The sequence below is a fragment of the Dromiciops gliroides genome, chromosome 2 (assembly GCF_019393635.1).
Source record: "Dromiciops gliroides isolate mDroGli1 chromosome 2, mDroGli1.pri, whole genome shotgun sequence".
NCBI classification, from domain to species: Eukaryota; Metazoa; Chordata; class Mammalia; order Microbiotheria; family Microbiotheriidae; genus Dromiciops; species Dromiciops gliroides.
In genome coordinates, this window is record NC_057862.1 from 45,339,080 (window position 1) to 45,354,491 (window position 15,412).

The window sequence follows — 15,412 nt, forward strand, 5'->3', positions numbered from 1 at the left end:
CATGCCACCTCAGCCACATGCAAAGATGGTCATACCCTTGAGCTTGCCACCCACGAATGTACCACTTCCATGTTCAAGAATTCGGAAATAACCCTACTCTTCATCCTCACTGTAACCTCCAATCTCGTGACCCCTCGATCCTCTCAAAGGCCATCTCCCCTGCACTAGTCACTCTCCTCTTCTTCCCATCTTAACTCCTTGGCGAGCAATTCAACTTGACCCTGTCTCACTCTCTTGAATCCCTAGCCCCATCATCATATCACAAATTACACCCGGCCAAGCCTCAATCTTGAATTATTCCCACCATGGGTCACCTTCTTGCCCACATGGATGGTTAAATGAAGGTGAAGAAAATCATAGAGCTGTTCTGACCTGGTACCTCCACTTTTTCTCCTCTCACTCTCTTCTTTACCCCTTACAAGCTGGCTTCTGACCATATCATTCCACCGAAACTGCTCTTTCCAAATCTAATTGCCAAATCGAATGGCTTTTTCTCAATTTACATTCTCCTTGATCTCTCTGAAGCCTTTGTCAATATTGATCACTCTCTCCTTGATACATTCTTCTCTTTAAGTTTCCAGGATACCATTCTCCCCTGGTTTTCCCTCTACCTCTCCGTCCATTCCTCTGTCTTCCTTGCTGGATACTCTTCCACATCACACCCTTTACCGTTAGGTGTCCCTCAGGATTCTGTCCTGGGCTCTTCTCCCTCTATAATACTGCTCTTGGCGATCTCATCCAGGCCATCTCCAGTCATCCTGATCTATATCTTTCCACTGGACGCAGATGGCTTTGGAGGAGAAAGTGAGGCTGGTGACTTTACACAACCTTTCCTTACTTAAATTCAATTCATTCCAAGTCATGACATCAAAGTCATGGTCCTGAGGGCAGCGAGGTGGTGCAGTGGATAGAGCAACGGCCCTGGATTCAGGAGGACCTGAGTTCAAATCTGGCCTCAGGCACAACACTTACTAGCTGTGTGACCCTGGGCAAGTCACTTAACCCTCATTGCCCTGCAAAAAAAAAACAAAACCCAAACCAAAAAAACCCAAAAACCAAAATAACAAATCAAAAACAAACAAAAAAAGCCATGGTCCTTTTCGAGAATGAAGGACAAACAGCAAATGATCTAATACCCTATGCTGAAGATTCTCAAATTTACCTTTCCTGCCCCAGTCTCTCATCTCATCTCCAAGTTCACATCTCCAACTACCTTTCAGACACCTCAAAACAGATGTCCAGTAGACATCTTAAATGTATTATGTCCAAAATAGAACTCATTATTTTTCCCTCAAACCTCCCTCCCCCCAACCTTCCTATTACTGTACAGGGGGACATCATCCTCACAGTCCCATTGGTTTGTAGCATAGGAATCATCCTGGATTCCTCTTTCTCACTTTCTCTCACGCACCCCAATATCCAAGCTGTTACCAAGGCCTATTAATTTCACCTCTCCAACATCTCTCAAATGTCCCCTTTGCTCCTCTGACATTACCACTATTCTAGTGTAAGTCCTTACCATGTCACACCTCAATTACTGTGATAGGTTGCTTGGCGGGTCTGCCTGCCTCAAGTCTCTCTACACTCCAATCTCCCCAACATTCAGCCACTAAAGTAATTTTCCTAAAGTTCAAATCAAATCATGTCACCTCCACACTCCATAAACTTCACTGGCTTCTAATTGCCTCCAGGAGCAAATGCCAAATACTGTGTTTGGCACTGAAAGCCCTCCTACCTTTTCAGTCTTCTTACACCTTAGTTCCAGTGACAGTGGCCTCTTGGCTGTTCCATGAACAAGATACTCCATTTCTTGACTCCAGGCCCTCTCCCCGGCTGTACCTCATGCCTGGAACGCTCTCCCCACCTCAACTTTCAACTACTGACTTGCCTGCCTTCCTTTAAGTCCAGACTAAAACCCCACCTTCTACAGGAATCCTTCCCTAACCCCTCTTCATTCCACTGTTTTCCCTCTTTTAATTATTTCCTATGTATCATCTATGTAGCTACTTTGTATATATTTGTTTCCATGTTGTCTCCCCTATCATACTGTAAGTTCCTTGAGGGCAGGGGCTGTCTTGCCTCTTTTTATCTCCCCAGGGCTTGACAGAGTACCTGGCACATAGTAGGTGCTTAATAAATGCTTACTGAAAGCTGAGGGTGTAGGGCAGCTAGGTGGCAGTAGATAAAGCACCAGCCCTGGATTCAGAAGGACCTGAGTTCAAATCCAGCCTCAGAAACTTGATACTTACTAGCTGTGTAACCCTGGGCAAGTCACTGAATCCTCACTGCCCCGCAAAAAAAAGAAAAAGAAAAAGAAAGGATGGAAGGAAGAACAAAAACGCTGAGTGACCCAGAGCTGAGGATTTGCAGAGCACAAGTGGAAGTAAAATAGAAGGCCTGAGGTGTCACTAGTGGAGGAAGGCCATGGTGTAACTGGTTAATTTTAAGTTCATTCCTATGAAAGTGCTAAACAGAACCAAAGCAAGGCCAACGGACTGAACAAAGGGATGGAGAGAACAGAGACCAAAGTAAGGAGAAATAAGGGAGGTGGAATAATAGACACATTATGATCAGAGAAGGGAATTTCAAAATCATGGCTGTCATGTGTTTGGGGTGATGGTAAGGACTAAATTGCAACCACGCCTGTCCATAGCAAAGATAAGAGTTAATGTAAACCATAATAATTAATAACAAAATTGGAGGATAGAGAGTTTGGGGGAATCAACATATATACTGAATTATCTAATTATGAGGGTAGGGAGGAAGTTGGGCATTCAATTCCTTTAGAAGAGAGGGAGGCTGATGTAGAGGTCAGAAGAGTCTAACAATGAGGTTCTAGTTTGTGTGGTTCGGATGGCTGGAGCATGGAGTTATGGCAGCCTAAATGACGGCCTGGATTTACAAGTAGGCAGGGATTCAGTGGTATGACTAGACCAACCCACATTTGAAAGCATGGCCAGGGATGAGGTAAGAGGGTTTGGATTTTGTTTTCTTTTGTTGTTGCTGTTGTTGTTGTTGTTTTTGAACTAAAGAAGATGGAAAAGGTACAAGTACCCTTCTGGGATGACACAGTAACTCCTGATTATTTCCTGTGAAGCACCATGACTGGGAAATAGTGTGTCAAAGATTGGCCACTGAGAGTCAAGAGGATGGAGTCTAGTTAGACTATAAAGCTACAGAAACAGTATGCCAGACTTTCTCTTGAGCACTTCTGTTTGGAAATTTTCCACCAGCACCTTCTCTCCCCTGGATTTCCAGCCAGGAAGGGAAGGGAAGAAAAGAGATTTGTCTTTTCTTCCTCCCCACAGAAGCAACAATGGCTATAAAAACATAGAAGTGGGAACATGTGCTTGTCTGGGCAAGCCTGAGTCCTTAGTCATCATCTGCCTTTCTGTTCCTTGCCCAGTCATGGGCTAGTGAACAGAACTTTAGAGAAATGGGCAATTCGAGAATCAGCAGCCACTTCATGGGTTGAGTTGGTGAGCTTGAGATTCAGGCTGAAGCCTGAATCTGGTAGGAGGTGAGCCTCTTAGGAAACATAGGGACTGCCAGGATGATCCTGTAGTGAAAGATCAAAGGAATGCCAAGCCATGTTCTGGCCAACTTTAGTTGTTTGGCCAACACGAGCCTGAAATGAAAGTTCAGTATCTATTCAACCATCTTCCCTAAGCCAGAACTTTGCCCTTTCTCCGAATAGGAATTTATTTTTGGTTTTGTTAGGTTAAAACTGCACTTAGAGTTTTGGAACACCCTGTAGAAGCAAAAAGCACCAAGCCTTTTCAGGGTGTGGTAAAAAACTCACCCTGATAATATCAAGGTATCAAACTCAAATTGGGGGGAGGGGGAGGTACCACTAAATTATACATAAAGATTGGAAGAAGGCATACTGTCTTAATTTTTAAATGTATTGAATTTGTATTTTGTTAAATATTTTCCAATTATGTTCATCTGGTTCAGGCCACTCTCAGGAGTGTGGGGATGAATTGCCCCATTTGACACTTCTAGTCTACAGCATAGGGAATTGTGTGTATTAGCATTGCTAGAGAACTTCAGGATGGGTTGAACGCAGATCACAGGGGCTACTGAATTTCAGATTAAGGACCTTGGATTTTATAGGGTGGGTAATGGGGAACCACATAAAGTTGTAGTCATTCAAGGCATTACTTTATCTCTGTTAAAATTCATCTATTAGATTCAGCCCACACTTCCAACCTGTTAAAATTTGTTATTGCAATTCTGTCACATGGTGTATTTACTTTATATACTCAAATAATCTATCCTTCCTTACTAATCCCCTTTGACAACTCACTAGTTTTAAGTTCTCATTCATTTTCACCTATACTATGCGGTGGCTTAAAATTAGTGACACCAGGCAGCCTTTAGATAGAGAGAACCACAATCGTGTCTTTTAGTAAGGCAAAGGCAACTTTGTCCCAGGAACACAAAAACTGAGGATGGCACAAAGCAAGGATATCTCTACAGCTTGTAGAAATAACAATGTTGCACACGAAGCAAACATGGAGTCCATTTTCAGGTCTTATTTCCAAAGCCTCATTTTTCCCCTTACGGCCCCTCTCCACTTTTCCAAAGAGCAGACTGAAATTGCTACACCTGTGGTTTAAATTCTGTAGCAAAAGTTAGGTCAGGTGCTAGGAAGGCCTCTCTAAATACGAAAGTTATCATAGCTAACCTTTAGATAGTGCCACCATGTGCCAGGTACTGTGCTAATCCCTTTACAAATCTTAGCTCATTTAATACTCCCTTTACTCAGGAGGTAAGGGCTGTTATTGTCCACATTTTACAGTTGGGGAAACTGAGACAAACAGAAGTCCAGTTATTTCCCCAGAGGTCACACAGTTAAGCATCTGAGGCTAGATTTGAATGCAGGTTCAAGACATAAATGATTATTATTGAGATCACAACATTTTCTTCTCTGGTGAGAAAACAGTCATAAACCTAAAATGGCTTAAAAATATCTTGCTTTGAAATAATAAGACTCATAAAATTTACTTTTTTTTTTCAGGGCAATAGGGTTAAGTGACTTGCCTGGGGTCACACAGCTAAATAAGTGTCATGTCTAAGGCCAAATTTGAACTCACATCCTCCTGACTTCAGGGATAGTGTTCTATCCACTGAGCCACCTAGCTGCCCCAATGGAATCTTACTTCTAAAAAAAATGTAATTAACCAGTGAGGTATAATGGAAAGTGAAGTGGACTTTGAGTGGCCTGGGTTGAAACAATGGATTCTCACTGCAGCTCTACCACTTGCTGTGACCTTGGTTGCTTACCAATTAACCTCTTCTGAACCTTGTGTGCTGGATAGAGAACTCCTATAACCTACTTTTAGAAGCCGATGCTTCTTACAACTCTTATACTAGGGACTTGTCTCCAGAGGACATGGCTTGTGGGTGCCCTTCTGATGCCTCATCCAGTGTTCATCACTTCACCTCTCTGCATCCATCTTCTCACCTGTAAACTCCATGTGACAAGGGTCAAACAATCTGACTGGGCCTCACACTGCAAGCTTTATACTCTTGTCTTTTTGAGTTATTTCTTATCCTACTTTTCCTTTAAATCACAACCCATGCTAAACTATCACACCCAAAAATGACCACAACTTATGTGCAAGACATTAACAAGGGCAGTGGTAGCATCACTCCATTGCCACTATTTGTGTAACATTGATAAGTATTTAGCCTCTGCATACCTGTTTCTCCATGCCTTATTTACCAATAGAAGAGGTGTGATGAGAGTTACCTCTCAGAAGTGCTGTAAGAGTTAACTAATGGGGGCAGCTAGATGGCGCAGTGGATAAAGCACCGGCCCTGGATTCAGGAGTACCTGGGTTCAAATCCGGCCTCAGACACTTGACACTTAACTAGCTGTGTGACCCTGGGCAAGTCACTTAACCCCCATTGCCCCACAAAAAAAAAAAAAAAAGAGTTAACTAATGTTCAGATCCTTATTTGAGGCACAGAAGCAAATGGTATTCCAGAAATTCAAGTGTCCTTATTAAGTAGTTTAACATAAGGGTTGCTATTTGCTCTTGCTATAAACAACATTAGAAACAATATTACTGGACACATGCTCACAGAGAAGTTTAACTTCAATTTCTTTTTAATTCTGCAAAAGCAAGGAAAAAAAATACTACATAAGCATCTCATTCCTAAAGTTGGATAGTTTTCTTTGCCAAGGAAAATATTCTTTGAAGTGGAAAGAACTGAACAAAAGCCGAGGCATTTAAACCTATGGATAAGTAAGGATTTAGCCATCAATCAATCATTGATTAAGAACTTCCTATGCTGGGCACTAGGGATATCGACAAGTCAGTCAACGAGCATTTAAGTGGCCTTCTATGTGTTAGGCATTGAGGATACAAAGAAAGGCAGTCCTTGTTCCCAAGAAGCACAGAGGCTAATAGGGAAACAATATGCAAACAACTAAGTGCCAACAAAATATATACAGGATAAATGGGTAATAACTAAGGTACTATACAAGGTGGGCCAAAAGTCAAGGGTTTCAATATTTAATAATTCCTTTATTTCATGTTTTTAATTTAAATACCATAGCATCATATATGGTATATACAGGAAATAAATGTGTGTGTAAGCAAATAAAAGAAAAATAATTTTCAAAAAGTCATTCAAACATCTGACCCCTTTGTGACTTTTGATCCACCTTATATTAAGGAGAATTAGACAAGGCTTCTTGTAGAAGTTGAGACTTTGGCTGGGACTTGAAGGAAGTCAGAGGGGGAAGAAAACAAAAGAGCTAGAGAATTCCAGGCAAGGGTGAGTCTATCAAAGTGCCTGTAGTGAGAGAGATGGAGTGTCTTCTACAAGGAATGGCAAGCATAGCCAAGCTGCATTGTAGAGGTCTTAGGTGGGGAGTGGGGTTTAAAGTGTAGGAAGACTAGAAAGGCAGGAGAAGGCAAGGTTTTAAACGGCTTTGGACCACAAACACAGAATTTTATATGTGATCCTAAAGGAAGCAACTCCAGTTTACTGGGTGGAGTAGGCAAGGGGCTTGACATGATCCAACCTGCACTTTAGGAAGAACAATTTGACAGCTGAATGGAGAATGAATTGGAGTAAGGAAAGGTTTAGACTGTCAAGATAATGGAATGTGATAGATGAGATCTGGCAGATATTCAGGAGCCCACCTGAGTGGATTACTGGTTGATTTGACTGGATTAGTAGTTGACTAGATTCTAAGAACATCTGGCTGGTACTTGAGAGTACTTAAGAAAGCATCGTTCTCAGAATCTAAAAAAACTTTGAACTTCTGGCCCAGTCATCTAACCAGCTTGAAGAACCTCCCATTTCTGGGAGGAGACAGGAAGGAAGTAGGAGAGCCTGCACAGAGAGCGCTCTCTCTCTTTTTTTTTTTTTTGTTCCTGACTTCACCTTGGTGGCGGTGTGGCAGTGGCAGAGGACAAGACAGAGGAGTTGAGGAAAATGCCAATTTGTAGGAATTCTGTTCTCAATCTTTCTCTTCTTTTACTATCTTTCAATAAACCCTTAAAAACATAAACTCACTTTATCAGTGATCTTAGTCAGTTTCCCCCCAAACTGGGGGAACAGATTAGGACCCACATTTAGAATTTTAAATTACACAAGACCAAGAGACCTATCAACAGGCTAGGCTATTGCAATAGTCCAGGCAATGGGTGATGGAGTCTGGACCAGGGTAGTGCCAGTGTCAGAGCACAGGAGACAGGTGAAAGATGTTATAAAGGCAGAATTGATAGGGCTTGGCAACATATTGGTTATGGGGGTAAGAATGATGAGTCAGGGAGGTTGTAAGCCTAGGTGATTGGAAGCATGGTATTACCTTCAACAATAATAGAAAATAGGAAGACAAGAGGGCTTGGGGTAGGGGGAGATGGTTCAGTTTTGGACATGTTGAGTTTAAGATGTCTACAGGACTTTCAGTTTGAGATAAAGCAGCTGGAGATGTGAGACTGGAGGTCAGGAAAGAAATTAGAGCTGTGGAAAAATCCTTTTCATTAAGTTTACAACCTAGCCAAGAAAAGATAATACATACACATATACATATATAAAATAGATATAATTGGGAAGGTACAGCTTGTAGGGATGGGGAGTGCCTTGGGGAAAACTTCATTTGGTGCTTGAGCCCACCCTTGTAAGAAGTAGATTCTTAGATGCAGTGGTGAGGAAAGACTAGATTCTAAGCATAAGGGCAGTCAGTGCAAAGATACCAAGATTGACACTGGAATAAGTACATGAGGAAGAATAAGATCACTAGTTTGGCTGGACCATAAATATGGATGTAGGTTAAATAATAATGATAAATAATATCACTTCTATATAGTAGCCTTTTAAAGTTTGCAAAGTGCTTTTCACAGGATCTCATTTGATCCTCATGACAACCTTGGTAGATAGGTGCTCTCATCATTCCCATTTTATAGATAAGGACATTGAAACAGAAGTGAAGTGACCTGCCCAGGGTCCCATAGCTAGTGCCTGAGGCTGCATTTGAACTCAGATCTTTCCAATTCCAGGTCTAGTCTCTGTCCATCACACACAACCTAGCTGCCTCATAAGTGAGCCTCTAGGCAACAAAGGATAGCCTAACTATCCTTAATGAATTCAAGTTGTCAGGCATAAATAGCCCATGGGTAGTGAAAGCTCTAAGAGCTATGATTGGTGGGACATTTAGTGAAAATGACTGAAAGATCATTCTGTAGAAGCAGAGAGGTGCTAAAAGTCTAGCTAACAAACTATATAGTCCAATGAACTTAAATTCCTGGAAAAATTCAAGAATGTATTATTAAAGTGATGGTAAGTGAACACCTAAAAAAGGGAAGCAACAAACACTGAGAACCAGCATAGGCTTTTTGAGAATTGGTCATTATGAATTCATTTACTTTTTTTTTTTTTGACAGGGTTAGCAGACCATAGATCAGGGAGATGTTATAGATATAATGTACCTAGACAGCAGTAAAACATTTGACAAAGAGACTCATGCAATTAATTTTGGACAAAATGGAGAGATATGAATGAAATGATTGTGTACAGGTAGACTCAAAACTAATTGTACAACCAAAACCAAAGAGCAATCAATCACTAATGGCTAGACTATAGAGAGACCTAGCATACCCCATCCCTGGTCCTACTATTCAGAGTTTTTATCTGAGTTGGCTGGATGAAGGCCTAGATGGCACGTTTATCAAATTTACAAATAACTCACAGCTGAGAGGGAAAGCTTCCACACCATGTTAGAGCAAACATAACACAAAGTTGGATCTAATATGGTGAAACTTAATAGGGATGTCATTGTATTACACTGAATTTTAAACATTTACAAGTATGAGTCAAGCCCCAAATAGACATTGTTACTCTAAACAAAACCAATAATCCTAATCTAAAGACCTCTCCTGAGTCCTCATCCTTCTTAACCTCTCTGCAGCCTTTAACATTGTTGACCACCATCTCCTCTATGATACTATTCTCTCTTGGTTCATCTGTGTTGACAGGGTCTTCTCAAGACTCCATTGCTGGATTCTCATCCATATCATTTCCATTCGATGCTAATGTCCTACAGGGTTCTGTCCTGGATCTTTTCTTCTCTGTCTATATCATCTCACTTGGTGGTCTCATCAGCTCTCAAGGGTTCTATTATCAGCACTATGAAAATGATTCTCACATCTTTCTCATGAGCTATGGTCACTTATCACCAATTGTCTTTTGAACAACTTGAACTGGGTGTTTTATAGGCATCTCAAACTCAAGATGTTGAAAACAGAATTCATTATCTCCCTTACCCCCACACCCTTTTTTCTTCCCAACTTTCTCATTATTGTCAAGGGCACCATCATCTTTCTAGTCATCCTTGACTCTTCACTTGAACATACTACAAATATCCAGTCTATTGTCTATTCTTGCTTCTCCCTTTACAATCTCTCACATACAACCCCTTTCACTCATATAAGGAGCATCCTCTTTCAGGTTTCATCTTTTATACTATTCAAAGTTTTCTAATACTCACTGTACTCTGCCCATCATAGCACAATGGAGTATTTTGTTCATTCATGGTGTCATATTTTAGAAAGGCAATGATAAAAGCACCCAGAGTTGGGTTATCAGGATTATGAAGGGTCTCAAGATCACTCCATTTAAGGACAGACTGGAGAAGACTTAAGAGGGTAGACCATAGCTGTCCTCAAGTATGTGAAAAGTCACTATATACAAAAGGGATTCAATTTTTCTGCTTCACCCCAGAGTGAGGAACTAGGACCAATGAATGGAAATTGCAGGGGCAGATCTGTTAGCTGTATGGAAAAACTTAACAATTAGGATTATCCAAAAGAAAGTCTTCAAGCAAAGGCTGGATGATCATTTATCCAGGATATTATAAACAAAAGACTAAACTAGATGATTTCTAAGGTCCTTTACAACTATGAGGTTCTGTAATCCTGGTTGATCATCAATATTACAATGAGAGTAGCATTTATAACTTCCACAGCCAAGCTTTAGGCTACTAGACCTTAAATTGGTTATTTCACAGTCTGGAAACTATGTAATTTTTATATTGGTAACATAATTTCCATCTCCCAACAAGAACCCTTCCCAACTAGATTCTAGAATGTTTTGCCTGGTGGTCAGGACAAAGGGATTTCATTGACACTGGATTGGGAAAAACCACAGGGTACAAAATGAGAACCACCAGCATGTGGGCAAATATACAGGTTATCCTAATCATACTGAGTAGTTTTGTGATTGGCCCAGATAACAAAGGTTCCTGGATCTGACTAGCTTCAGATTCTGCCACATTTACAAAAAGATTTTGATACCTTATGGCAGAGCCTGGTAATAATGTATTCACTTTATTATTACAAAATATTGGTTAAAATAATCTTTGCAGGTTTTGCCTATAAAACTGCATTCAATATAACCTATATCAGATTACCTGCTGTCTAGGGGAGGGGGGAGGGAGGGGAGGGAGGAAGAAAAATCTGAAATTGTAAAGCTTGTATAAACAAAAGTTGAGAACTATCTTTATATGTAACGGAAAAAATAAAATACCTTATACATTAAAAAAAAACAACTGCATTCGACACATATGATATTTAAATAAAAATGTACTAATCCATTTCTCTCAAATCTGTTCTGGAGACTGGGTTTTTTGTTGTTATTGTTGTTATTTTATTTTATTTTATTGCAGTTGTCTGGGTTTGCTGGAGGATATTATTTCTATTATCTACTAGCACTTGCATAGTAATTTCCAGGCAGGTATGGGCTGTTTATATTTGTGGCCTAGGAAAAACCAGAAATCCTTAGGTGTTGCTTTTTTTTTTTTAACTGGACCAGTGATTTCATTGGCATAGCAATGTCTTTTGGTAAGGACACTCCCTCTCCTTTTTTTTTTTGGTGGGGCAATGGGGGTTAAGTGATTTGCCCAGGGCCACACAGCTAGTAAGTGTCAAGTGTCTGAGGCTGGATTTGAACTCAGGTCCTCCTGAATCCAGGGCCTGTGCTTTTTCCACTGCACCATTTAGCTGCCCCCTGACAGTCCCTCTCCTAAAACAGATGAGCACTTGCTCTACAACTTAAGAGTCTTAGAGTTGCCCAGGGTCATACATCAACTCAACATGTGTCAGAAGGACTGGAACCCAAGTTTTCCTGACTCTGAGGCTCATCTGTCTATTCACTATGCCAAGGCTTGCTTCTTTGGAGTTCTTACTCTGGAAAATATCAGATTAAATATTTTTAAAAGCCAAGTCAGTTTTAAATCATGATTGGTTTAAGAAGGGGGATGGAAAATTCTTGTGAAGGGATCAAAAGATGCATTGACACAAAAAACTTTTCCAAGACTACACAGGCCAGTATCAGAGCTCAGGGTGCACAGTATAACTACTCCCCTAATCACTTTTCACATGACACTTAAGACAAAGAAGTATCAGTTGTTTATGCATTATGATTGATATTTTCAACAATTAATGCAGCTAGAGATAATAGGCACCACCTTGATATACCAGTCACTTTAAAAAAACAATAGTATATATGGGTCATCTCTCTGCCTGTTTGTGGCCAGAGTAGTTGTTAAGCTGGTTTACCTGGAATAGCAATAACTCAATCTGAATCCAGGATGGAGTTCAAAAAATCCAAAATGAACGAGGGCCTGGATGTTTATCCTTGAATGAGGCCCAAAGTCACTGTTCATAAGTCCATATGCTATGTAATAGTGGGAAATGTGTATTGTTCTCGTAAAACATCGTAAGATGGAATAATTTCCTACCCTAGAAAATAGAGATAATAGTTCAGTGATTTGGGGTAAATTTGTATGAATGAAGCCAAAACGTCCAAACCTCCAAATTAAGTGAGTCTGATCTGCTGTAACCTTTCCTTTAGGTCATCATGCCAACCAGAATATCAAGATAACAACTTGTTGAATCAGACTTGCCAGATTTTTTCAGTCTGGCATCAGTCTGTAATATTAATAATATATAGACACACAGAATTAGTTCAACTGTGAAGCTTTAGTTCAGACTTCCCTGGAAGCAGAGAGATGGTCACATAGTGATTCTGGGATGTCTTCTTCAACACTAGAATGCAGTGAATGCATTCTTCAACTATTGTGGAAGTGGTTTTTAAAAAAAAATAAATATTTCCTCTTACGTCAAGCTTCCTACATCAAGGATGTTTAACAGCAAACAATGATATCAAAACCATAGGGGGCTTCTAGCAAAGACAATCAATTTTAGAGTGGAGTTTAAACAGGAAGATAATTCAGGACTGACACAATATAACAAATCCTTTGCTGATTTCAGCAGTATCAACATCCATGAATAAGTAAAGCAGGAGTCCTAACAAGTTTCACACTTTTAAGCTGGCAAAATTTTATTTTTCTTTCCTGGGCTGTTAAAAGTTGTAGAAATAATTATGTAAATACCTGAGAGAAAAACATGGGATTGAACTTCCCTGTGGTGCTACTAAAATGGTTCCAGTAGAGATGTGCCTCAGAATCACATTAATATGGAATTGGAAGGGGACTATAAAATAAACTGAGCTTCATTTAATAGTTGAGAAAACTAAAAACCAGGGAAGGGAAGGGATGACTCGCTTGGATAACAAAAAAAACAGGATTCCAACACAAGTCTTCTGATCCCAGGATGGGTGTACTACTCAATATACTGCATATCCCAAGTCCTGGAGTAGTTTTAAGCACCTAAACATTTTTGGACATTCTCTATTATACCGCCCCTACTCCCATTCTAAAAGCTGACAACGTAGACAGATTATGGGGATGTTGAATTTAGAACTGTAAAGGATCTTACAAATCCCCAAGTTTTAAGCCTCTCATGAAATTAAGACTAAAATATTTCATCTCCCACACTAATGCCTTAAAAGCTCTGCCCTATACCTGCACAGACAGAATCACTACCTTCCTTCGAGGTCAAATAGACGTAGCATCCTCATCTCCTGCCCCCCAATACTCGTCTTCTCCCCCCTTTCCCCTCCCAGAGATTCAAAGGTATATATTAGGCATTTGCTATGAGTTGGCGTCAGTTATATTCCTCCGGGACGGTACGGTTTTCTGTGGTCTCTGAAGGCCGGAAGCCAATCCTTGAATGTGGCATCGGACCCGTCCCACGAGGTCCCACGTGCCGTGATGGCCGGCAGAACCACTCTCCCAACCCAGACTCCTGGGCTAGCCGACCTGGAGCTTTCGTTCCTCCGTCTCTTCCCGGCCTGAGGCTACCCCAAAGGCCCTCGGACTGGGGTCAGCGGTCACAGACTAGGCCCAATCACCCCGCCTCAGCCGACCAGCCATCCGTCATCCATTCATCCAACCATCCGTCCGGGGCCACGCTGACCTGCCCGACGAGGAGGGCAGGCCTGGTGCCTGACGGGCCACCCCCGCTCCAAGCAGCCCGAGTGGGACACGGCCGTCAGGGACCCGGCGCAGGTCAGTCATGCCGCAGATCGCGGTCACTCCTCTCCACTCGTGGGAGCCCAGGAGGAGAGAGCAACGAGCGGGGGCGGGCCCACATGACAACCGGCCTCGCCCGCCCCTCGCTCCTCCGCCAGCGCCGTGGATCCGCCCGCCGCGCCAACATGGCGGCGCTTCGGGGGCACTTCCCGCACGCCCGCGCGTGCGCTCTCCATAGTCTGGGCGCGGAGAAACCAGACCGGAAGGAAGGTGAGGGGCCGCGGGGGCATCGGGGTTTACCCGGGAGCCGCGCAGGGGCCACGGGAAAGGCGGCGAGCCGTCGCAGCACGTCTCCGGCCCGGGAAGAAGGCGGGGCCGCGGGCGACGGGAAGAGGCGGGGCGCGCCTCCGGGGCGGGGCGAGGCGAGGCGGCGTGACGGGACGCGGTGACGTAGCGCGGCGCGGTGACGCACGCCCCTTTGTTGGCTCAGTAGCGGTAGCAGCGGCCGTGGCGGTGGCGCTGGGGGTTGTTTTCTCTCGGAGGCCGGAGCGGAGCCGCGTCTGACCGAGGCGAGCGGGGCCCCCCTCCCTCCCCTCCCCCTCTCCTCCCCGCCGCCGCTGCCGCCGCCGCCACCACCACCAACACCGCCACCACCACCGCCCATCCCCGGCCACCACCTCCCGCCGCTGCCGATCGGGGCCCCCAGCGTCCGGCCGGGGAGGAGCCGCCGCCCGCGCCCGCCGGGGCCGGAGCCGGGGCCGGAGCCGGCCAGGCCCGGGCTCTCCCCCCACTCCCCGCCCCGCCGCCTCCCGCCCGCCCGTCCGCTCCCCGCGCGCCATGGACTCGGACGAGGGCTACAACTACGAGTTCGACGAGGACGAGGAGTGTAGCGAGGAGGACAGCGGCGCCGAGGAGGAGGAGGACGACGACGACGAGGAACCGGACGACGACAACCTGGATCTGGGCGAGGTGGAGCTGGTGGAGCCCGGCCTGGGCGTCGGGGGCGAGCGGGACGGGCTGCTGTGCGGGGAGACGGGCGGCGGGGGCGGCGGCAGCGCCCTGGGGCCCGGCGGGGGCGGCGGCGGGGGCGGCGGCGGGGGCGGCCCCGGGCACGAGCAGGAGGAGGACTACCGCTACGAGGTGCTCACGGCCGAGCAGATCCTGCAGCACATGGTGGAATGTATCCGGGAGGTCAACGAGGTCATCCAGGTGAGGCGGGCGGCGGCGGTGGCGCGGCCCGGGCCGGGCCCGAGGGGGGCCGGGCCGAGCGGGGGGCGCGGGGCCGGGCGGGGCGACCGGCCGGGCCCGGCCACTTGTTGATCTGCGCCGGCCCTGCGGTTCTGGGGGACCCGGGAGAGAGGGCGGTACTTCCGCACCCCGCCATGGCGGAGGCCTCGGGCCAGCCCGGCCGCCCGCTGGCCGGCCCGGGGCAGCAGCGGCAGGGGAAGGAGGAGGGCGCGGGGCAGGCCCGGGGGAGCAGCGAGCAGGAAGGGCCGGCCCCTGCCCTCCTTCCGA

At 44.6% G+C, this 15,412-nt stretch overlaps 1 protein-coding gene across 1 annotated transcript in view; it reads left to right on the forward strand.

Moving 5' to 3' along the window:
• The first annotated feature begins 14,611 nt into the window (after nt 1–14,611).
• The window catches only part of ARIH1 (ariadne RBR E3 ubiquitin protein ligase 1), a 91,991-nt gene continuing 91,190 nt past the window's right edge, over nt 14,612–15,412 (forward strand). The window contains exon 1 of the mRNA XM_043982093.1: nt 14,612–15,106. Within this exon, the coding sequence (XP_043838028.1) occupies nt 14,735–15,106 (372 nt within the window). The 5' untranslated portion in view covers nt 14,612–14,734. The remainder of the gene's footprint in view (nt 15,107–15,412) is intronic.